General features: G+C 45.9%; 1 protein-coding gene across 3 annotated transcripts in view; it reads left to right on the forward strand.

Annotated features, from left to right (window-relative positions):
- nr1h4 (nuclear receptor subfamily 1, group H, member 4) overlaps nucleotides 1-24,346 on the forward strand; it is a 117,271-nt gene that overhangs the window by 52,945 nt on the left and 39,980 nt on the right. For all 3 annotated transcript variants that reach the window (XM_043708719.2, XM_087997002.1, XM_043708721.2), the window contains 2 exons: nucleotides 12,937-13,077; nucleotides 23,798-23,931. In XM_043708719.2, coding sequence (XP_043564654.1) covers nucleotides 12,937-13,077; nucleotides 23,798-23,931 — 275 coding nt within the window. The remainder of the gene's footprint in view (nucleotides 1-12,936; nucleotides 13,078-23,797; nucleotides 23,932-24,346) is intronic.

Below are 24,346 nucleotides of genomic sequence, written 5' to 3' on the forward strand. Positions count from 1 at the left end.
AGGATAAGGTGAATTACGTCTTAGTGACTATACACAAGTGATAGTGTCCTGATTGTAACACGAGGTGTGGAATTCATGGCTGTCTCTGAATATAACTGTCCAAAATTCACCACCAACATATCTGCTCAACTGCCCCCTTCTGCATCCTTTGGCTAGCAACTTATCATCAAGTGCAGACAACATCTCTTATTCCTTCTGTCAAACTGGGTCTTAGAATGTGCAAACTCTCCATCAAGCCTGCCTGAACCTTGTTTATTCTAATGGCAAGCCTTCATATTCTCCTGTCTCCCTGTGTTTTAAATCTTGCATCAATACCCAGATCTCATTATGATTCATTTCAATGTGAGAGCAGAAGAATTTTTAGCAATTTGGTTGCACAAGTCATGAATCAAGCTAGTTTTATAATATTTCATTTCAAAGGTTAATGTCTTCATTAATTGTTATTGTGAGGCCACAGTTTCAAATCATCTTTTAAAACACAATCATTCTAAAATTAGACTTGATTCTTTTCAAAACATCATGCTATGGATGTAGGAAGGGCCTGTGAGAAAGTTGCGAAGTTTCATTCGAACTGTAATCACTTCAAAAATGTCACAAAAATAGTCTGTTAAAGGAACAATTAACTACGACTGTGAAAGTGGATAGATTATCTCAGTTGGAGTGATATTGTTTAGGGAAAAATCCCAGCCACATCGCTGATCTTATTCAAAAATCCACTTGTAAGGAAATATCTAACGGGGTGTAATGACTCGATAACTAATGACAGTCCCCGAACAGTGGGGCTCCCTCTCTGCTGACCCTCCGACAGTGCAACACTGCCTCAGTACTGACCCTCTGACAGAACAGCCCTCCCTCAGGACTGACCCTCCAACAATGTGGTGCTCCCTCAGGACTGACATTCTGACAGTGTGGCACTTTCTCAGCACTGACCCTCCGACAGTGCGACTCTCCCTCAGCACTGACCCTCCGACAGTGCAGCGCGCCCTAAGCACTGACCCTCCAATAGTGCAGCATTTCCTCAGTGTTGACCCTCCAACAGTGCGGCTCTCCCTCAGGACTGACACTCCGGCAGTGCGGCGTTCCCTCAGTACTGAGTTTCTGACAGTGTGGCACTCCCTCAGTACTGATCCACCAACAGTGCGGCACTCCCTCAGCACTGACCCTTCGACAGTGCCCGCTCCCTCAATACTGACCCTCCAACAGTGCCTCTCCCTCAATACTGACCCTCCGACAGTGCCTGCTCCCTCAGTACTAACCCTGTGACAGTGCCCGCTCCTTCAATACTGAATTTGATGCAGCCATGTTTGAGTGTGGCCACCTCCTACCTGTATTACAAGGGCTGCCCAGTAACAGATGGATGATGTAGGAGTCACATCTTTTACAAAATGTGCAAAATGCTAAGACAAGTGCACCCTCACTTATTAAAACAAATGCGTACATGTTATATAGACACGAGGCAGACATAATACTCATTGTTCTAACAAAGCATATGGGCAGGTAATGCCTGAGAAGTCAAACTCTCCACCTTATCCCAACATCTGGAATTCACTGAGGCAAATGCGTATGCCCACTGCACCAAGGTGTTAGTTGATGAGAAATAAGCGGTGAGTGTTGGCCGAGCATGTGATAGCATTATGGACTCTGCTGGAGCGAGGTCCTTCGCTTGAGTGGAGATTGACACCAGGTCGCTGTTGCACTGTAATAAAGCAAAGCATATCAAAGATTTGATCATTCATTCAAAGTTTGGAGGTTGTCATTAGCCATGAAAGGAGGAGCAGGCTTGAGGGGTCGAATGGTCTACTCCAGTTCCTATTTCTTTTTGCTACTGATGTCTCACGCAATGATAAGTTGGAGGGTTCACTGATGTTCCTTTGATAATATGAGTAAGTGATGTTGAGGGCTTTCACTGAGAGAGAGTGTGGTCTTCCTGTGTGAAACAGAGACAGTGTGGTGCATGTGAAAATGTGGTGATTAATTTTTAAGAGAAGGATGACTTGTTAGCCAACCTCAACAATAACAACTTGTATTTATATACCTCCCCTAATTTAGTAAACTGCCTCAATATGCTCAACAGGAGCATTATTAGATAACAATGGGCAACTACCCAAAGGAAGGGTATCACTGCAGGTGATAAAAGATTGTTCAAAATGCTAGGAATTAAAGACCATCTTAAAGGAGAGACATGTTGAGGACTGAAGAGGTTTAAAGACAGAGGTCTAGAGGGATTATAGAATTTCCTTCACAATGGTTGGTCACATTAGCTGTCCTAATCACTTGCTGTACCTGCAAATTAATGTTTTGTGATTCATAATCTAGAATTCCCAGAGTCCTTTGCATCTCCAGGTGAGAGGAGAAAGATTTAAAAAAGACGAGAGGTAATTTTATTTACACAGGAAATGGTGCGTGTGTGGAATGAACTTCCTGAGGAAGTGATGGATATGGCAACAGTTACAATGGTTAAAAGACATTTAGATAAGGTCATGAATAAGAAATATTGGAGGGATATGGGCCAAGTGCAGGCAGGGGAGACTATTAATTTGGGATTATGGTTGGCATGGATTGGTTGGACCAAAGGGTCTGTTTCTGGGCTGTATTGACTCCAAGACTCCATGACTATGACTCCAGTGCTTAGAACAAACAGATGAAGAAAAGACCATCAATAGTGGAGTTATATTTAAATACTGACCCCGAATTCTAGATTTTCCCAAAGATGAAAACATATTCTCCACATCTAATGTTTCTATATCCTGCAGAATCTTAAATGTTTCTCTCAAGTCATCTCTTACTTTCTGATCTTCAGTGGATACAAGCCTGGCCAGGGCATACAACTGATACATAACCTTTCACCCCCTTCACAATAAATGGTAATCTTCTATTAGCTTTCTAAATTACTTGCTGTGCCTGTGTATTAATGTTTTGTGATTGATGTGTGAGGACTTCCAGATCCTTTTGCATCTCAAAGCTCTGCAATCTCTCACTGTTTAGATAATATGACTTTTTTCATTCTTCCTATCAAAATTCACAATGTCACCTATTCCCACATTATACTCCATTTGCCAGATCTTTGCGTTGTCTTGTAAATTATCTCTATCCCTATGTAGCTTACTTATGGTCTCTTCACAACTTACTTTCCTAATGATCACTGTGTCATCAGCAAACACGCCTTTGCTTCCTTCATCCATGTCATTTATAAATAGATTGTAAAATGTTGAGGCACTAACACTGCTCCCTGTGGCACAGCACTCTCTCCATCTTGCTAACCAGAAAACAATGTATTTATGTCTACCCTCTGCTTCTTGATTGCCAGCTGAAATAACTGCACGAAGGCTGGTATCCTGTCACCAAGTCACCCTTTATTTACCTGTGGATGGTACTTGGGGCTGACCAATCAGTTCAGAGCCAGTCCCTAGACTGAGGAGAGTCTCTGAATCTCCTATTTATCTCTGTCAGCCAGGGCTCCCTGATTGGTCTGGGTTAACAACCTCAATTAGGGAACTCACAGCAAATAAGATCTACCTGGTTCTTGTTCCAATCACTACAACAGCCAATCACTAGAATAGCCAATCTCTGATCCATACTAGCCTTGGTACCACTTGCACTGTGAGTTTTCATTTCCCTGAATGACCTTTGATGTGGCTTTTATTGGTAGAGGAATTGAGTTCCGAAGCCCTGAACTGAGATCATGTTGCAGTTGTATAAGACTCTGGTGCGGCCGCATCTGGAGTATTGTGTGCAGTTTTGGTCGCCATACTATAAGAAGGATGTGGAGGCACTGGAATGGGTGCAAAGGAGGTTTACCAGGATGTTGCCCGGTATGGTAGGAAGATCGTATGAGGAAAGGCTGAGGCACTTGGGGCTGTTTTCATTGGAGAAAAGAAGGTTTAGGGGTGACTTGATAGAGGTGTACAAGATGATTAGGGGTTTAGATAGGGTCGACAGTGAGAACCTTTTTCCACGTATGGAGTCAGCTATTACGAGGGGGCATAGCTTTAAATTAAGGGGTGGTAGGTATAGGACAGATGTTAGGGGTAGATTCTTTACTCAACGAGTCATGAGTTCATGGAATGCCCTGCCAGTAGCAGTGGTGGACTCTCCCTCTTTATGGGCATTTAAACGGGCATTGGATAGGCATATGGAGGATAGTGGGCTAGTGTAGGTTAGGTGGGCTTGGATCGGCGCAACATCGAGGGCCAAAGGGCCTGTACTGCGCTGTATTCTTCTATGTTTCTATGTTAAATGCCTTCCAGAAATCTAAGGTGAAAGTGAGGACTGCAGATGCTGGAGGTAAGGAATGGCTTTTGCCTGAAACGTTGATTTTCCTGCTCCTCAGATGCTGCCTGACCTGCTGCGCTTTTCCAGAACCACCCTCTCAACTGAAATCTAAGTGTTGTGCATCCACCAAAAGTTCCTCTTTGCTCACAGCACCCAAATAACTTGGTTAAATATAACATCTCCTTCACACCATTTCTAGTTAACGACTGACAGTGGGCCTGTCCCTAGGATCTTTTCTTACCCATTAGAATGTATTGAATCTGTGCGTTTTGAAATACTCTTGTTAAATGTCTGTCACAGCATCATTAAGATCTTTTTGTTAACCTACTTTACCAGTTGAATTTGGGCACATCTGCTTTCATGTACACACCATTTAAGTTTAAATTCTGAGCCCACTCCCTTGAAATGCAATCCTGTTATAGCTGCTGCTAATTCGGCACACCTTCACTGCGAGGTTATTAATTAATCCAACCTCATTGCACAATACCAGGTGTCATCTAGTCTGCTGTCTGCTTGGCTTCAGAATGTTCTCTTCTAAGAAATAATCCCAAAAACATTGTAAGCTGCCTTTGCCCAACCATATTTTCTAGACAAGTTTTAGATTAAAACCCCCCTCATGATTATCACCGAACATTTCTGACAAGTTCCCATCCATTATTCCTTTATTCTCCATCTTACTGTCTGGGTATTACTGAGGTGGGTAAAACCATTAGGGGCATAGCCAGGATGAATGCATATAGTCTTTTTCCCAGGGATGGGGAATTGAAAACCAGAGGGCATAGGTTTAAGGTGAGAGGGGAAAGATTTAGGAAGGACCTGAGGGGCAACTTCTTCACGCAGAGAGTGGTGCGGATATGGAATGGGCTGCCAGAGAAAGTAGTTGAGGCAGGTACAATAACAACATTTTAAAACATTTGCATGGATACATGGATGGGAAGGGTTAGAGAGATAGGGACCAAATGCAGGCTGAGCGGGCACCATGGTCAGCATTGAGCAGTTTGGGCCGAAGGGCCTGTTCCCATGCTGTATTACTCTATAACTGTATGACTATTATTTGGAAGCTTGTACAACTTCTCTATCATCTACCCAAGCTACTTCTACATCTTGGCTTCCTGTGATTAGGCCACCCTTCTGTACTGTGCTAACATCATTAACAGAGCCAGCCCTTTGCCTTTTCCTAGCTTCCTGTCCTCCTGAGATGTCATCCTCCTTCAAAACTCAGATTCCAATCGATGTCAACCTGTAGCCACATCTCTGTAATGGCTATCAGGTCATACGTAATTAGTTCTATTTTCGGTCTCGGTACATTTGGTTTGTTTAGAGTGCTACATGAATTCAGATACAGAGCCTTGAATTTTATCTTTATTGTTTTGAAACCTCTGGACTTATGTTTGTTAGATTTCACCCTATTCCTTCCTGTTTATCACTTCCCATTTTATTATATTTCTTTCCTTGCTTCATCTCCACTCTTTGATTCCCACATCAACCCAAATTTGATCCTTTGTCCCTCTATTTAGTTTAGAACCTTCTCTACTTTCCTCATCTTGTGGCCAGCTGGAAGGCTGGTTCAGGTGTAAAGCTTCCCAATGGCACAGCCTCCATTATCCCCTGTACTGATGCCAATGCCCATGAACCACTGCCCACCTCCTCCACAACTGTCTTTGAGCCACACAATCACTTCTCTCATTCTATTTTCTCCCATGCCAATTTACACATGGCTCAGGTAATTTTGTTTTATTCATGGGATGAGGGCATTGCTGACTAGGCTGACTATTACCGAGAGGGCAGTTTAAGAGTCAATCACGTTGCTGTGGGTCTGGAGTCACATGTAGGCCAGTCAGGCTGGCAGTTTCCTTCCCTAAAGGGCATTAGTGAACCAGATGGGTTTTTCCTGACAATTAATTCATAATCATCTTTAGACTCTTAATTCCAGATCTTTTTCCTGAATTGAATCTAAATTGCACCATCCACTATGGCAGGATTTGAACCTGTTCCCAGATCTTTACTGGGGTCCTCTGGGTTGGTAATACCACTAGGCCATTGTCTCCCCTTAGTGAATCTAGGGAATACTAACCATTGAAGTCCTGCTTTTTAATTTGGTGTCTAACTCCTGAAAGTGACCCCTTGTGCTGCCAATGTAGTTGTTACTTTAGTGCAGCATGTAGACTGAACATTCCCTCTCCCACTGTAAGGTTTACTGCATGTAACTTTCTCTTCTGCTAACTATGCAATTGCCTTTTTAAACCAGCCTCCACCACAGTCACTGTGCAGCACAATCCAGATCCTAATCACTCACGGTGTGGAAACAGCTCACCTCCTGTCACCACTGGTTCAGAATGACTCAACGCCTCTCAATGGGAATGGTTTTCCCTGTTAACGTTCACGTAGATCGCAGAAAGAGGCCATCCAGCTCTCAATGCAGTTTGGAAAAGCTATCCAATTAGTTTCACTCACTTGCTCCAGTCCCGTACCATTGTAAATTTCTGTTTCCCAAGTACTGTACTTATCCGATTTCCTTTTGTCCAGCCTCTTCATGGTTTTAAATGCTTCAATCAAATCTCTTCTCTATTTCCTTTTCTCCAAAGAGATGTGCCTCAACCTGTCCTCATGGCTGAACCTTTTGAGACCTTCACAGGCCTTACCTCATCAACCTTTCCGTACTGTTTCCAAAGCTTTAACATTGCATGGTGACCAGAACGGATACTCCAGTTAAAACCAGGAACAAGGATTTACAAACCAGGAACAAGGTTTATCAGAACATGCTTGCTTTTGTATTCCATGACTCTATTTATAAAATCCTACATGTCTTATGAACGCCCTTCCCACCCCATCAACTGCAGTCAGCTCTTCTACTAATGCTCTGGTGACATTCTTGTGCAACCCTGTGTTACAGAGACATTGTACTTTAGGAACAGTGCTCAAAGCGTTGGTGATATAATCGCGTTACAGCGAACACAGGTTAAAATTTCATGCTTTAGAAACAGCATCCCCAATTTGTCAATCACATTAAAGCGGATTCGCGTTAATGAAGCTTATGTTGTAGCAGAATGACCTGTATTTGAACAGATATACCCCCGGGTCCCTTTGTTCCTACATCTCAATAATTTCTTTAATTTCATCTTTCTTAATGCCCTTCATTTCACATTGTCTAACTCCCAGGTAGTGTGGAAATCGAAGTATTTTTTATTGGCCAATTGAATCATGAAGATTAACAAATGGCGTGATAAGTAAAATTTAAAGCAGTTTAAAGTTTAACAACACTTCGCACAACTCTCACAATCTTTGGAAAAGGAGCAATAATTCTCAGAGGGGTTTAACAATTGATTTAAAAGGAATATAACCTTCTGTATAAAGGACTCATGTGGTAATGTTGATGCCTCATTAGTTAAATTGCCGGATTGAGCCAGTGAACTGCAATTTCTTTCTGCTTTGTTTGCCTGTTAGCTGAGGCTTAACTAATTTCAATAATATGTGTTTATTGTGATTAAAGTGTAACTACCTTCAATGTTAATCCAGCGCTGTGTATAATACCCACTGTCTGTAAACAGGAGAGGGTTGGAGGTCACCGATTGCATCAGAAAAGCACCTTCATGACCCCAAGATGTCCAAAGAGCTTTCCAGCTAATGAAACATTTGGGAAGGTCGTCCCCACTGTATTGTAGCTAATTTATACACAGCAAACTCCAAACGTCATCAGTGTGATAAATGATAAGGTCCTCATCTGATGCTGATTGAGAGATAAATATTGGTCAATCGCTGACTTCTGTGCCATTTTTCAAAACAGTGATGTGTAATCTTTGACACTCTGCTGAGAGGGCAAGGAAGCCCCCTGGTTTAATGAGTCAGCTCTGAAAATACTCTACATTTTCTAAAAATTCCAATGTCTGAAAATCAGATCTGCTCCCAGAAAGGAGTAAAAGCTGGATTGAAGCATTTTCCAGTGGATCCTGAAGGACAGAATCAGTGAGAGTCGTGCACACACAGGCCCTGAATCCATTGGAGAGGTGAACACGCGTTTTCTATTGTCTTATTTTGCAGGATTGAGACTTGATCTTCGAGTCTGCATCACAGCATTGCTGGAATCTCAATGTCCCTCAATAGGGGGAAACCACCACCAACCCTCCACCCCCCACTCCCCACTCACACTCACACTTACACTCACACTCCCCACTCACACTCACACTGAAATTCCCCACTCCCACTCACACTCCCACTCCCCACTCACACTCACACTCCCACTCACACTCCCAGTCTCCACTCCGCACTCACACTCGCTCTCCCCACTCACACGTGCACTCCCCACTCACACTCACACTTACACTCCCACTCCCACTCACACTCCCACTCACACTCACACTCACACTCCCACTCACACTCCCACTCTCCACTCCGCACTCACACTCGCTCTCCCCACTCACACGTGCACTCCCCACTCCCACTCACACTTACACTCCCACTCACACTCCCACTCCCCACTCCCACTCACACTCACAATCCCCACTCACACTCGCACTCCCCACTCACACTCACACACTCATACTCCCACTCCTACTCAGACTCACACTTACACTCCTCACTCACACTCCCCACTCCAACTTACACACACACTCCCCACTCCTACTGACACTCACACTCCCCACTCCTATTCACACTCACACTCCCACTCCCCATTCACACTCATACTCCCACTCCCACTCACACTCCCCACTCCCACTCACACTCCTCACTCCCACTCTCACTCACACTCACACTCCCCACTCCCCACTCACACTCACACTCCCCACTCCCACTCACACTCACAATCCTCACTCACACTCGCACTCCCCACTCACACTCACACTTACATATACTCCCACTCCTACTCAGACTCACACTCACACTCCTCACTCACACTCCCCACTCCAACTTACACACACACTCCCCACTCCTACTGACACTCACACTCCTCACTCCTATTCACACTCACACTCACACTCCCCATTCACACTCATACTCCCACTCCCACTCACACTCCCCACTCCCACTCCCACTCAACACACTCCCCACTCACACTCACACTCACACTCCCCACTCCCACTCCCACTCACACACTCACACTCCCCACTCACACTCACACTCCCACTCACACTCCAACTCCCCACTCCCCACTCACACTCACACACTCCCCACTCCTACTCACACTCACTCACACTCCCACTCACACTCCCACTCTCCACTCCTCACTCACACTCCCACTCCCCACTCCCACTCCAACTCACATTCACACTCCCACTCTCCACACCACACTCACACTCCCACTCTCCACTCCCCACTCACACTCACGCTCACACTCACACTCCCCACTCCCACTCCTACTCCCACTCACACTCCCACTCCCCATTCACATTCCCACTCCTACTCACACTCCCCACTCCTACTCACACTTACACTCCCCACTCCAACTCCCACTCCCACTCCCACTCCCCATTCACATTCATACTCACACTCCCCACTCCTACTCACACTCCCCATTCACACTCCCACTCACACTCATACTCACACTCCCACTCACACTCATCCTCAAACTCCCACTCCCACTCCCCACTCCCACTCACATTCACACTCCCCACTCACACTCCCACTCTCCACTCCTCACTCACACTCCCACTCCCCACTCCCACTCCCACTCACATTCACACTCCCACTCTCCACACCACACTCACACTCCCACTCTCCACTCCCCACTCACACTCACGCTCACACTCACACTCCCCACTCCCACTCCTACTCCCACTCACACTCCCACTCCCCATTCACACTCCCACTCATACTCACACTCCCCACTCCTACTCACACTCACACTCCCCACTCCAACTCCCACTCCCACTCCTACTCCCCATTCACATTCATACTCACACTCCCCACTCCTACTCACACTCCCCATTCACACTCCCACTCACACTCATACTCACACTCCCCACTCACACTCACCCTCAAACTCCCACTCCCACTCCCACTCCCCACTCCCACTCACATTCACACTCCCCACTCACACTCACACTCCCACCCCACTCCCACACTCATCACATTCACACTCCCCACTCACACTCCCACTCCCCACTCCCCACTCACACTCACACTCACACTCACACTCCCCACTTCCGCTCCTACTCACAGTCCCACTCCCCACTCCCCACTCCCCACTCACACTCACATTCACACTTCCCACTCCCACTCCTACTCACATTCACACTCCCACTCCCCATTCACACTCCCCACTCCAACTCCCACTCCCACTCTTCATTCACACTCACACTCACACTCCCCACTCCTACTCACACTCCCCACTCACACGCCCACTTACACTCACATTCCCCACTCACACTCACCCTCCACTCCCACTCCCACTCACACTCCCCACTCCCAATCACACACTCACACTCCCACTCCCACCCACCCTCCACTCCCACTCCCACTCACACTCCCCACTCCTACTCACACTACACTCACACTCACACTCCCCACTCACACTCACACTCCCCATTCATACTCCCACTCACACTCCCACTCCTACTCCCACTCACACTCCCCACTCCTACTCACACTCACACTCACACTCCCCACTCACACTCCCCACTCACACTCACACTCCCACTCCTACTCCCACTCACTCACATTCCACAATCCTACTCACACTCCCACTCCCCACTCACACTCCCATTCACACTCACACTCCCACTCATACTCCCACTCACACTCCCCACTCCCCACTCATGTCCACACTCCCCACTCACAATCCTACTCACACTCACAATAAGATCATAACATTCAACTCCACTTACCCGCATTCTCCCCGTAGCCCTTAATTCCTTGTGACATCAAGAATTTATCAATCTCTGCCTTGAAGACATTTAGCGTCCCGGCCTCCACTGCACTCTGCGGCAATGAATTCGACAGGCCCACCACTCTCTGGCTGAAGAAATGTCTCTGCATTTCTGTTCTGAATTTACCCCCTCTAATTCTAAGGCTGTGTCCATGAGTTCTAGTCTCCTCGCCTAACGGAAACAATTTCCTAGCGTCCACCCTTTATCTTGGAAGTTTCTATTAGATCTCCCCTTAATCTTCTAAACTCCAATGAATACAATCCCAGGATCCTCAGCCGTTCCTTGTATGTTAGACCTACCATTCCAGGGATCATCCGTGTGAATCTCCGCTGGACACGCTCCAGTGCCAGTATGTCCCTCCTGAGGTGTGGGGACCAAAACTGGACACAGTACTCCAATGGGGCCTAACCAGAGCTTTATAAAGTCTCAGTAGCACATCGCTGCTTTTATATTCCAACCCTCTTGAGATAAATGACAGCATTGCATTCGCTTTCTTAATCATGGATTCAACCTGCATGTTTACCTTTAGAGAATCCTCAACTAGCACTCCCAGATCCCTCTGTACTTTGGCTTTATGAATTTTCTCACCGGTTAGAAAGTAGTCCATGCTTGTATTCTTTTTTCCAAAGTGCAAGACCTCGCATTTGCTCACATTGAACTTCATCAGCCATTTCCTGGACCACTCTCCCAAACTGTCTAGATCCTTCTGCAGCCTCCCCACTTCGTCAGTACTACCTGCCTGTCCACCTAACTTCGTATCATCGGCAAACTTCACTAGAATGCCCCCAGTCCCTTCATCCAGATCATTAATATATAACGTGAACAGCTGCGGCCCCAACATTGAACCCTGCGGGACACCGCTTGTCACCGGCTGCCATTCCGAAAAAGAACCTTTTATCCCAACTCTCTGCCTTCTATCAGACAGCCAATCCTCAATCCATGCCAGTAGCTCACCTCGAACACCATGGGCCCTCACCTTACTCAGAAGCCTCCCGTGTGGCATCTTATGAAAGGCCTTTTGGAAGTCTCGATAGACCACATCCACTGGGTTTCCCCGGTCTAACCTACTTGTCACTTCTTCAAAGAACTGCAACAGGTTTGTCAGGCACGACCTCCCCTTACTAAATCAATGTTGACTTGTTCTAATCAGACCCTGCTCTTCCAAGAATTTAGAAACCTCATCCTTAATGATGGATTCTAGAATTTTACCAACAACCGACGTTAGGCTCATTGGCCTATAATTTTCCATCTTTTGTCTTGATCCTTTCTTGAACAAGGGGGTTACAACAGCGGTCTTCCAATCATCCGGGACTTTCCCTGACTCCAGGGACTTTTGAAAGATCTCAACCAACGCCTCCGCTATTTCCTCAGCCACCTCCCTCAGAACTCTAGGATGTAGCCCATCGGGGCCAGGAGATTTATCAATTTTAAGACGTTTAAGCTTTTCTAGCACTTTCTCTTTTGTAATGGCAACCATACTCAACTCAGCCCCCTGACTCCCTTTAATTGTTGGGATATTACTCATGTCTTCCACTGTGAAGACTTTGCTGTTGCCATTGCACACTTCCCTCCCGCAGTATAAATTGTTGTGACTGTTTAAGATTTGTCACTCTTGCATTTGTCCTGGTGAGTGTGAAATGGAAAGCTTCAGCAATACGTCTCTCTTTTCAATGGAATTATTGTTCTCATTTAAGTTTGGTTTATTTTGATGAACTTGTGTTGACCTGAGCAGAAGTGAACTTTCACGGACTGAGCTGTGCAACATGTTTCCAAAGTTTCTTTATTTAAAATCCCCCTCCAGGATTCTTCCGCCGCAGCATCACTAAGAACGCGGTGTACAAATGTAAGAATGGAGGGAACTGTGAGATGGATATGTACATGAGGCGGAGGTGTCAGGAGTGTCGCCTGAGGAAATGCAAGGAAGTCGGAATGCTGGCCGAATGTAAGTACTTTCCATTCAACTCAAAACTCCAAATATCCTCTTTAAGCCAGCAATAGCCTGCATTTATGTAGTGCCTTTAACATAGCAAGAAGCCCCAGGGCATTTCACATTCAGAACACAATCTGACAAAAGAAACTGACACTCAATGGAAGAAATAGACTTTCGGACAGATAACAAATATCCTGGCTAGAGTTAGGCTCTAGGGTGACATTTAAAAGACAGTAATGAAATGGAGAGGTTTGTGGAAGTAATTCTAGAGTCTAGGGCGGAAACTGGAGGCACATTGAAATGGAGTGTTACGGCAGAGTTTTGACACTGTGCGAGAAGATATTAAAATAATAGACCAAGCATTTAATCAGAATTTTTTTTATTTGTTCAAATGACATGTGTCACTGGCTGGGTCAGCATTTATTACCTGTCCCTAGTTGCCCCTTGAGAAGGTGGGGGTGAGCTGCCTTCTTGAACCGCTGCAGTCCATGTGCTGTGGGTAGACCCACAATGCCCTTAGGAGGGAATTCTAGGATTCTGACATTGAAGGAACGTTGATATATTTCCAAGTCAGGATGGTGTGTGCTTGGTGGGGAACTTGCAGGGGGTGGTGTTCCCACGTATCTGCTGCCCTTGTCCTTCGAGATGGAAGTGGTCGTGGGGTGGGAGGTGCTGTCTGAGGATCGTTGGTGAATTTCTGTAGTGCATCTTGTAAATGGTACACACTGCTGCTACTGAGCGTCGATGGTGAAGGGAGTGGATGCTTGTGGGTGTGGTGCAAATTAAGCGGGCTTCTTGAGTGTTGTTGGAGCTGCCCCATCCAGGCAAGCGGGGAGTATTCCATCACATTCCTGACTTGTGTCTTGTGGATAGTGGACAGGTTTTGGGGAGTCAGGAGGTGAGGTACTGCATGACTCCTGAGCTCTGACCCGCTCTTGTAGCTACAGCATTTATATGGCTAATTCAGTCTGCTTCTAGCAAATGGTAACCCTCAGGATGTTGGTAGTGGGGATTCAATTTTGGTGTTCACCTTTTATTTGTACAGAGTCTGGGGAATGGCCTACTCTACACAATCTCTTCTCATAGGACAGCCCACTAACTCCAAAATCCAGCCTGGATTGTTGTACTCCCTCTGGGGCAGGTATGACTTTCCTTGGACAGTTGGTTAGCTCAGTTGGCTGAATGGCTGTTAACAGGTTTTAATTCCCATCCTGAATGATGTCACTTTGAACATCCTGCCTTCTCTAACTTCATCTTTCACAGGGGTGGCACAGTGGCTCAGCAGTTAACACTGTTGCCTCACAGCGCCAGGGTCCTGGGTTCGATTCCAGTCTCGTGTGGAGTCTGCACATTCTCTCTTTGTCTCTGCGGGTTTCCTCCCATAGTCCAAAGATGTGCAGGTTGGTGAATTGGCCATGCTAAATTATCCATAGTGTTCAGGGATGTATAGGTTAGTTGTATGAGTCAGGGGAACTATAGAGTAATAGGATAAGGGAATGGATCTGGGTGGAGTACTTTTCAGAGGGTCAGTGTGGACTTGTTGGGCCGAATGGCCTGTTTCCACACTGTAGGGATTCTATGAACCTGCAGCATGGTGACCCTCAGGTAAAGTTCGCAACCCTTTCTCTCCAATGACGATGGGACAATGATGAATCTACCTTTACCTTGGGTCAGGAGATCAAACTGCATTTGATATTGTCAATGTGGCTTCTCCAATGCTCTGCATAACTGCACTGAGATGGCTTTACTCATGCACTCCCATTACTTTGTAACAAAACTCAAAGTATCATTTACCTTCCTCATTGCTTGCAGCACCTTCATGTTCACTTGTGAAAGGTCGCTCTGAATGTAAACGTTTCCCCGTCCTTCACCATTCAAAAGTTATGATGATTTTCTGTAAAAAATGATTTAATCTCACATAAAATAAAAACAAAGTACTGTTGTGCTGGAGATCTGAAGGAAAACAGATAGTGCTGGAGAAACCGACAGCTCCTGTGGAGAAAGAACTAGAGATAACATTTTGAGTCTCATTGTGGCTGTACTTTCGAACCAGAGAAGACCTTGGGCTTCAGGTAGACAACTCTGTGAAATTTGTGTCACAGATAGACAGTGTGGTTAAGAAGGCACTTAGCACGCTCGATAAAGTGAACGGCAAGGGTCTCTTCCCCAGGGTTGGGCAGTTCAAAACTAGAGGCTATATTTTTAAGGTGGGAGGAGAAAGTTTTAAAAACTACATGAGGGGGCAACGTTTTTATGCAGTGAGTGGTTCGTGTGTGGAATGAACTGCCAGGAGAAGTGTTAGATGCAGGTACAGTTACAGAATTTGAAAGACATTTGGATAAGTTCACGAATAGGAAAGGTTTGGAAGGAAATGGGCGATACACAGGCAGGTGGGACTAGCTTAGTTTGGGATTATATGATCAGGGTGGACTGGTTGGATCGAAGGGTGCATTTCTGTTCCCATGCTGTGTGACTCTATGACTCTATAATGTTAACTCTGTTCCTTGCCCACAGCTGCCGCCAGACCTGCTGAGTTCCACAAGTACCTTCTGTGGATAACTTCACAATGCCCTATACTTTATCCACCTGCCACATTCATGCCCATACTGCCAGCCTGTCTCTAACTCTCTGCAGTCCCCTTGCACTGTCCTCTTGATATCTGAACTGGTTTTATCAGAAAATACAAGTTGCCCAATGCATGAAAATATCCCGTGGATATTCAGGACAGAATCCTATCAGATCATTTTCAGTCAATGTCTGTCTTTAAACTTTGTTTTTGTGTCTGAAAATCGCCCGTAACTCATGTAGAAAGGGTGGGTCTACACCGATTCAATCATTCTGCTCTCTCTGTATACCAAGTTTGGCAATATCATTTTTCCCTCCTCCTGGGAGATGAGTAAAATACAGCCCTCAAGTTGAAATCTCTGACAGGGCCCATGCCTTCCTCTGTCATTCTGAAGTGACATTTCGTTAAAAGCTCGATAGGGTCCAGATTTAATTCCCAGTGAGGTTGAAAGGTCAGTCTTAAGCAGAAGGTGCAAGTGAGGTTACATTAAAGGCCGTGTCAGTGAGTGAGATAGCGCTATTCTGGGCACTGAGTAATGGAAACATTAAGCTCCAAGATGGGCTGCTCAAATTGCTCATGAATTGATCATCACTGTTATTTATAAATATTGTACGGACTTGACTATTTGCAGCACTTTTCTGGCTAGCCACCCACCTTCCCCTGTGCTCAGCTCGAAAACTTCTAACTCATGCCAGTCCCCCACAATCTCACTGACCCTCTCTAGTTTGCCTGTGAAGCAGACGGTCAGTGTTAAATGCTGTTCTCCACTGTCAAACCCCTTCCTGGCCTTGCTCCTCCCCATCCCTAGAATTCCTATTTCCCCGACATCTCTGTGACCCTCTGATCCTGACTTGCTTAGACATCCTCACCATCCATCGCTCTCGCAGTGGTCGCTGTACACTCAGATATCTGAGCCCAATGCTTTGGAATTTCCTCCTTAAAACTTTTTGTCTTTATTGACCATTCATATGCCTCTCACAACCTACTTTTTAAACAAGCTTTTGCTCACTTGCCCTTTGGCTCAGTACCAAAGTTTCATTTAGGGTCATTGAGTTATACAGCACCGAAACAGACCCTTTGACCAACTTGTCCATGCTGACCAGATATCCTGATTTAATCTAGTCTCATTTCCCAGTACTTAGGCCATTTGCCCTCTAAAATCTTCTTATTCATATACCCATCCAGATGTCTTTTAACTGCTTTAATTGTATCAGCCTCCACCACTTCCTCTGGCAGCTCATTGCATACTCTGCGTGAAAATGTTGCCCCTTAGGTCCCTTTTATATCTTTCCCCTCTCACCCTAAACCTATGCCCTCTAGTTCTGGACTCCCCCACCCCAGGGAAAAGACATTGTCTATTTATCCTATCCATGCCCCTCATGATTTTATAAACCTCTATAAGGTCACCCCTCAGCCTCTGATGCTCCAGGGAAAACAGCCCCAGCCTGTTCAGCCTCTCCCTGTAGCTCAAACCCTCCAACCCTGACAACCTGGTTAACACTCCTGTGAATGTATTTAGTGCATCAAAGACACAATATAAATGCAAGTTGTTATCATCCCGCAGCCTCAATCAGTTTGTTCTATTTGTTCAGTCGACGTCAGTGTTGTTGGCATGGTGGTGCAGTGGTTAGCATTGCTGCCTCACAGTGCCAGAGACCCAGGTTCAATTCCCACCTCAGGTGACTGTCTGTGTGGAGTTTGCACATTCTCCCCGTGTCTGTGTGGGTTTCCTCCGGGTGCTCCAGTTTCCTCCCACAGTTCAAAAATGTGCAAGGCAGGTGAATTGGCCACGCTAAATTGTCTGTAGTGTTAGGTGAATGGGGTAAATGTAGGGGAATGGGTCTGGGTGGGTTGTGCTTCGGCGGGTCGATGTGGACTTGTTGGGCCAGAGGGCCTGTTTCCACACTGTAAGTAATCTAATCTTATTGTCCATTCTTAACTGCCCCTTGATCTAAATGTCTTGATCAGCCATTGCAGAGGGTGGTTAAGAGTCACATAAAGGTTAGACCAGGTGAGGATGGCAGATTTCTTTCCCAAAGGGTCTCCAGTGAACCAGGTGGGTTTTTACAGCAATTGACAGTCATTATCCTGGTCGCCATTACCGAGATAACGTTTCCATTCCTGATTGACAAATTCAATTTAAATTCCATCCGTTTCTATGGTGGGATTTGAACTTGTGTCCCTGGAGCATTAGCCTGGAATTCTGGATTGCTTAGTGGCATTTTCGGTACAATGTGGAAAAATATGAGGATGCCCACTTCGGTTGGAGGAATGGATGTGCAGAATATTTCTTAAATGGTAAGAGGTTGGAAAGTGGAGATGTACAAAGAGACTTAGATGTCCTTGTCGATAAGGGACTGAAGACTAACAGACAGGTGTAATCAGCTATTAGGAAGGCCAATAGAAATTTAGCCTTTATCACGAGGGAATATGAGTACCCAAGTAGTGAAGTCTTGCTTCAGTTGTGCAGGAGTTTGGTTAGACCACACCTGCAATATTGTACATGGTTTTGGTCTCCTTATCTCAGAGAAAGTGAGGACTGCAGATGCTGGAGAGTCAGAGTCGAAAACTGTGGTGCTGGAAAAGCACAGCCAGTCAGGCAGCATCCGAGGAGCAGGAGAGTTGACACATTCCTGACACATTATGCCAGAAACATCGACTCTCCTGCTTCTCGTATGCTGCCTGACCTGCTGTGTTTTTCCAGCACCACACTTTTCAACTCTCCTTATCTCAGGAAGGATATAATTTCCATAGAGAGAGTGCAACAAAGATTCACCAGACTTGTTCCCAGAGTGGTGGCACTGTCCGATAGAGAGGGATTGGGAAAACTAGGCCTATGTTCTCCCAATTTTCAAAAGGATGGGAAGTGATCTCATTGAAACCTGCAAACTACTCAAAGGAGTAGAGAGGGTAGGTGCAGCTAAGGGGTTTCACCTGCTAGAGGAATTTAGAACCAGAGGTGGAATACAGGTAAAGCCACTGACGACGGGGGTAAGGAGAATATTTTTCAGTCAGAAGGTTTAGAATTCTGTGTTCTAGAGGGCTGTAGGAACTCAGTCTCTGAGTATGTTTAGAGGTTGCTTCATTTCCAAATAGACAATAGACAATAGACAATAGGTGCAGGAGTAGGCCATTCTGCCCTTCGAGCCAGCACCACCATTCAATATGATCATGGCTGATCATCCTCAATCAGTATCCTGTTCCTGCCTTATCTCCTTAACCCTCGATTTCACTATCATTGAGAACTCTATCCAACTCTTTCTTAAATGAATCCAGAGACTGGGCCTCCACTGCCCTCTGGGGCAGAGCATTCCACACAGCCACCACTCTCTGGGTGAAGAAGTTTCTCCTCATCTCTGTCCTAAATGGTCTACCCCGTATTTTTAAGCTGTGTCTTCTGGTTCGGGACTCACCCATCAGCGGAAATATGCTTCCTGCCTCCAGAGTGTCCAATCCTTTAATAATCTTATATGTCTCAATCAGATCCCCTCTCAATCTTCTAAACTCAAGGGTATACAAGCCCAGTCGCTCCAGTCTTTCAGCGTGAGGTAGTCTGCCATTCCAGGAATTGACCTCGTGAACCTGCGCTGCACTCCCTTAATAGCCAGAATGTCTTTCCTCAAATTTGGAGACCAGAACTGCACACAGTACTCCAGGTGCAGTCTCACCAGGGCCCCGTACAGCTGCAGAAGCACCTCTTTGTTTCTATACTCAATCCCTCTTGTTATGAAGGCCAGCATGGTATTAGCCTTCTTCACTACCTGCTGTACCTGCATACTTACCTTCATTGACTGGTGGACAAGAACACCCAGATCTCTTTGTACTGCCCCTTTACCTAAATTGATTAGGTTATTACTAATACCATCTTCTATATCATTAACATATATTGTAAAAAGCTGCGGTCCCAGCACTGATCCCTGCGGTACCCCACTGGTCACTGCCTGCCATTCCGAAATGAAGCCGTTTATCACTACTCTTTGTTTCCTATTAGCCAACCAACTTTCAATCCAAATTAGTACTTTGCCCCCAATACCATGCGTCCTAATTTTGCTCACTAACCTCCTATGTGGGACTTCATCAAAAGCTTTCTGAAAGTCCAGGTACACTACATCTACTGGATCTCCCTCGTCCATCTTCAGAGTTACATCCTCAAAAAATTCCAGAAGATTAGTCAAGTATGATTTCCCCTTCATAAATCCATGCTGACTCTGACCTATCCTGTTACTACTATCCAGATGTGTCATAATTTCATCCTTTATAATAGACTCCAGCATCTTTCCCACCACTGAGGTCAGACTAACTGGTCTATAATTTCCTGCTTTCTCTCTCCCACCTTTCTTAAAAAGTGGTACAACATTAGCCACCCTCCAATCCACAGGAACTGATCCTGAATCTATTGAACTCTGGAAAATGATCACCAATGCATCCACGATTTCCCGAGCCACCTCTTTCAGTACCCTGGGATGTAGACCATCAGGCCCCGGGGACTTATCAACCTTCAGACCTAACAGTCTCTCCAATACCTATTCCTGGCAAATATAAATTCGCTTAAGTTCAGGTCCTTCAGCCACTGTTACCTCAGGGAGATTGCTTGTGTCTTCCCCAGTGAACACAGATCTGAAGTAGCAATTCAATTCTACTGCCACTTCTTTGTTCCCTGTAATATATTCCCCTGTTTCTGTCTTCAAGGGCCCAATTTTAGTCTTAACTATTTTTTCGCCTTTCACATACTAAAAAAGCATTTACTATCCTCCTTTATATTTTTGGCCAGTTTACCTTCATACCTCATTTTTTCTCTGCGTATTTCCTTCTTAGTAATCCTCTGTTGTTCTTTAAAAGCTTCCCAGTCCTCCGTTTTCCCACTTATTTTTGTTAGGTTATACTTTTTCTCTTTTAACTTTATATGTTTCTTAACTTCCCTTGTCAGCCATGGCTACCCCTGCCTCCTTCTAGGATCGATCTTTCTTTTTGGAATGAACTGATTCTGCATCTTCCGCATTATATAGAGAATTATCTGCCATTGTTCCTCCACTGTCATCCCTGCTAAGGTATTGCACCATTGAACTTTGGCCAGCTCCTTCCTCATAGCTCCATAGTTCCCTTTATTCAACAGAAATATTGTCACTTCCGATTGTACCCTCTCTCTCTCAAATTGCAGATTGAAGCTTATTGCATTATGGTCACTACTTCCCAATGGCTCCTTCACTTCGAGGTCCCTGATCAATTCTGGTTCGTTGCACAATACCAGATCCAGAATTGCCTTCTCCCTGGTCGGCTCCAGCACCAGCTGCTCTAAGAATCCATCTCGGAGGCACTCCACAAAATCTCTTCCTTGAGGTCCAATACCATCCTGATTCTCCCAGTCTACCTGCATGTTGAAATCCCCCATAACAGCTGTAGTAACATCTTTGCGACAGGCCAATTTCAGCTCCTGATACAACTTACATGTGACATCCAAACTACTGTTTGGGGGCCTGTAGATAACTCACAAGAGGGTCTTTTTACCCTTAGTATTTCTCAGCTCTATCCACACTGACTCTACATCCTCTGATTCTAGGTGCCCCCGCGCAAGGGACTGAATATCATCCCTTACCAACATGGCCACCCCACCCCCTCTGCCTGTCTGTCTGTGATGTAAAGGAATAATGCAGGGAAATGACATTGAATTTGGACAATTGGTCATGCTCTTACTGACTCAATCACTGCAGAATCCCTACAGTGTGGAAACGGGCCATTTGGTCCATCAAGCTCACACTGACCCTCTGAAGAACATCCCATTTTTTGTGATTGGAAGCCTCTGTCGATAGTGTACCACGGGATCGGTATTGGGACCCTTGCTGTTTGTTATATACATTAACAACTTGGGTGTGAATTTAGAAGGTTTAATTAGTAAGTTTGTAGATGTAACAAAATTGGTGGTGTAGTTGATAGTGAGGAGGATCAGACTACAGTCTGATATTGATCAGCTGGTAAACTGGGCAGAGCAATGGCAGATGGAATTTAATCCTGATAAGTGGGAGGTGATACACAATGAATGGTAGGTCCCTAGGGAGTGCTGAGGAATGAAGGGACTTTGGTGTACATGTCCATAGATCCCTGAAGGTATCAGCACGAGTGGGCAGGTGGGGAAGGAGGGATATGGGGGCTTGCCTTTATTACCAAGGACTTAGAATATAGGACACAATCCACTCCACCAGACCACCGGACCACTCAAACGTAACAAACCTGCGAGGAAACCGGGTAAACGTGCCGGCCTGCTAGTAAGACTGAGACTACACAGTTTCAAGATCCCCCTTCCTAGCTTACACGGAGCAAATGTGCAATCTCTGGAGAACAAGGTGGATGAACTCAGATCACGGCTCAGCTTCCAGCAGGAACTGTGGCACTGCTGTGCACTCTGCTTCATGGAAACCTGGCTCAACCTCTTCATTCCAGGAGAAAGTGAGGACTGCAGATGCTGGAGATCAGAGCTGAAAATGTGTTGCTGGAAAAGCGCAGCAGGTCAGGCAGCATCCAAGGAGCAGGAGAATCGACGTTTCGGGCCGATCTGCTGCGCTTTTCCAGCAACACATTTTCAGCTCAACCTATTCATTCCCACCTGCGCACTTAAGGCTGATGTTTTTTCTATCCCCATGACAGACGTGTCGAAGACCAGAGGGCATAGGTTTAAGATGAGGAGCAGGTGGTTTAGAGCAAATCTGAGAAAGAGGTTTTCCACCCAGAGGGCGGTAGAAATATTGACTGTGCTGCCTGAGAGGGTGATGGAGGCAGAGACTCTCACAACATTCCAGAAGCTTCGTGGGGCTCAGTGGTTAGCACTGCTGCCTCACAGCGTCAGGGAGCCGGGTTCAATTCCAGCCTTGGGTGACTGACTGTGTGGAGTTTGCACATTCTCCCCGTGTATGCGTGGGTTTCCTCCGGGTGCTCCAGTTTCCTCCCACAGTCCAAAGATGTGCAGGTCAGGTGAATTGGCCGTGCTATATTGCCCATAGTGTTAGGTACATTAGTCAGAGGGAAATGGGTCTGGGTGGGTTACTCTTCGGAGGGTCGGTATGGACTTGTTGGGCCGAAGGGCCTGGTTCCACACTCTAGGGAATCTAATCTAATCTAATCTTCTGAATGAGCGATTAAAATACCAGGGCACGATAGGCTATGGACCAAGTGCAGGTCATTGGGATTAGTGTAGATTGGTGTTTGTTGGTCAGCACAGGCATGGTGGGCTGAAGGGCCTGTTTCTACACTGTATGACTCTATGACTCAATGGCATTTATATAGTACCATACTAACATGTATCAAGGCCATTTACAAGAATATAATCAGACAAAATTTGAACTGAGCCACATAAGGAGTATTAGGTCAGATGGGCAAAGACCCTGACCAAAGTGACAGGTTTTAAGGGTTGGCTTAAAGGAGACCAGAGAGGCAGAGAGGTTCAGTCATAGAATCCCTCCAATGTGGAAGCTGACCATTTGGCCCATCAGGTTCACACTGACCCTCCAAAAAGTATCCCACTCAGACTCACTCCCCCCCATAACCCTGCATTTCCCATGGCTAACCCACCTAACCTGAACATCTTGGGACTGTGGTGGGAAACCAGAGCACCCAGAGGAAACCCACGCAGACACGGGGAGAATGTACAAACTCTACACAGACAGTCACTCAAGGTTGGATTCAAACCTGGGTTCCTGGCGCTGTGAGCAGCAGTGCTAACCATTGAGCAAAGCTGCCATTAAGGAGAGAACCCCAGCTGAAGACATGGGCGCAAACGGAGGTTTGACTGATGGCTCTACCAATCAGAGCCCATTTCCTAACCAATCAGCTCACTCATCCCCTGAGGTGTAAATTGTTTCCTTGGCAACTGGTAATCTGGTGAGTCTCCTCTCGAGAAGGTCAAAAAGCCTCAACAGAATATCCTTCCTTTAATAGTAACACAGTTGGGGGATGTTCAAGAGGCCAGATTTAGCTGGGTGTAGAGATCTTAGAGGATGCTAGGCTTGGAGGAGGTGACAGAGGTCAGGATCAGCAAGGCCTCATGAGATCTTCCTTTTTGGAAAAATTGATGCGTTGGTGATGATTGGGTTCTACAGCACTGGAGACATTGAATTGTACCTAGAAATCTTTGAAATGAAGCCAATTTAACATAGCAACATCATTCTATGCTTCCAGGTCTATTAACTGAAATTCAGTGCAAATCAAAGCGACTGAGGAAAGCCCCAACACTGCCTTCAGTGGAGCCCAGCCAAGAGACTGCTGATGGAGTCGATTCCAAACTAGTGACCTCCACAACAAGACACAACAAAGTAAAAATGTTCACCGTTTTCCCTTTGTACCGTGCCATTCAGATTTCCTTTTCCTGAGGAAGTGTAAAAATGGTCTTGATTTCCAACAGGGATGGGGTTTCCGGGAGGGGCAAGTGTGACGGGACCTTCAGCAGCAGGTGGCAATAGTGAGGGAGGACACTGAGCGGAGCAACTCGAGCAGCCTAGCGGCCGCTCTCTGGGGAAAAGAGAGTCTTTGGCAGAGGGAGGCCTGGCCTCATGTGAAAGGTGAAGATAGACAAAGGATCTCCTTAACCAGCGATGAACTACGGGAAAACCAACAAACTGCAGATGCTGGGAATCAGAAATAAAAATAGAAAGTGCTGGAAAAACTCAGCAGGTCTGTGGAGGGAAAGCAAAGTTAACATTTCAGGCCCAGTGACCTTTCTTCAAAACT

This window comes from Chiloscyllium plagiosum, unplaced genomic scaffold (genome assembly GCF_037043375.1).
Source record: "Chiloscyllium plagiosum isolate Xiang-an unplaced genomic scaffold, Cpla_swu_hap1 HiC_scaffold_19, whole genome shotgun sequence".
Classification (NCBI taxonomy): Eukaryota; Metazoa; Chordata; class Chondrichthyes; order Orectolobiformes; family Hemiscylliidae; genus Chiloscyllium; species Chiloscyllium plagiosum.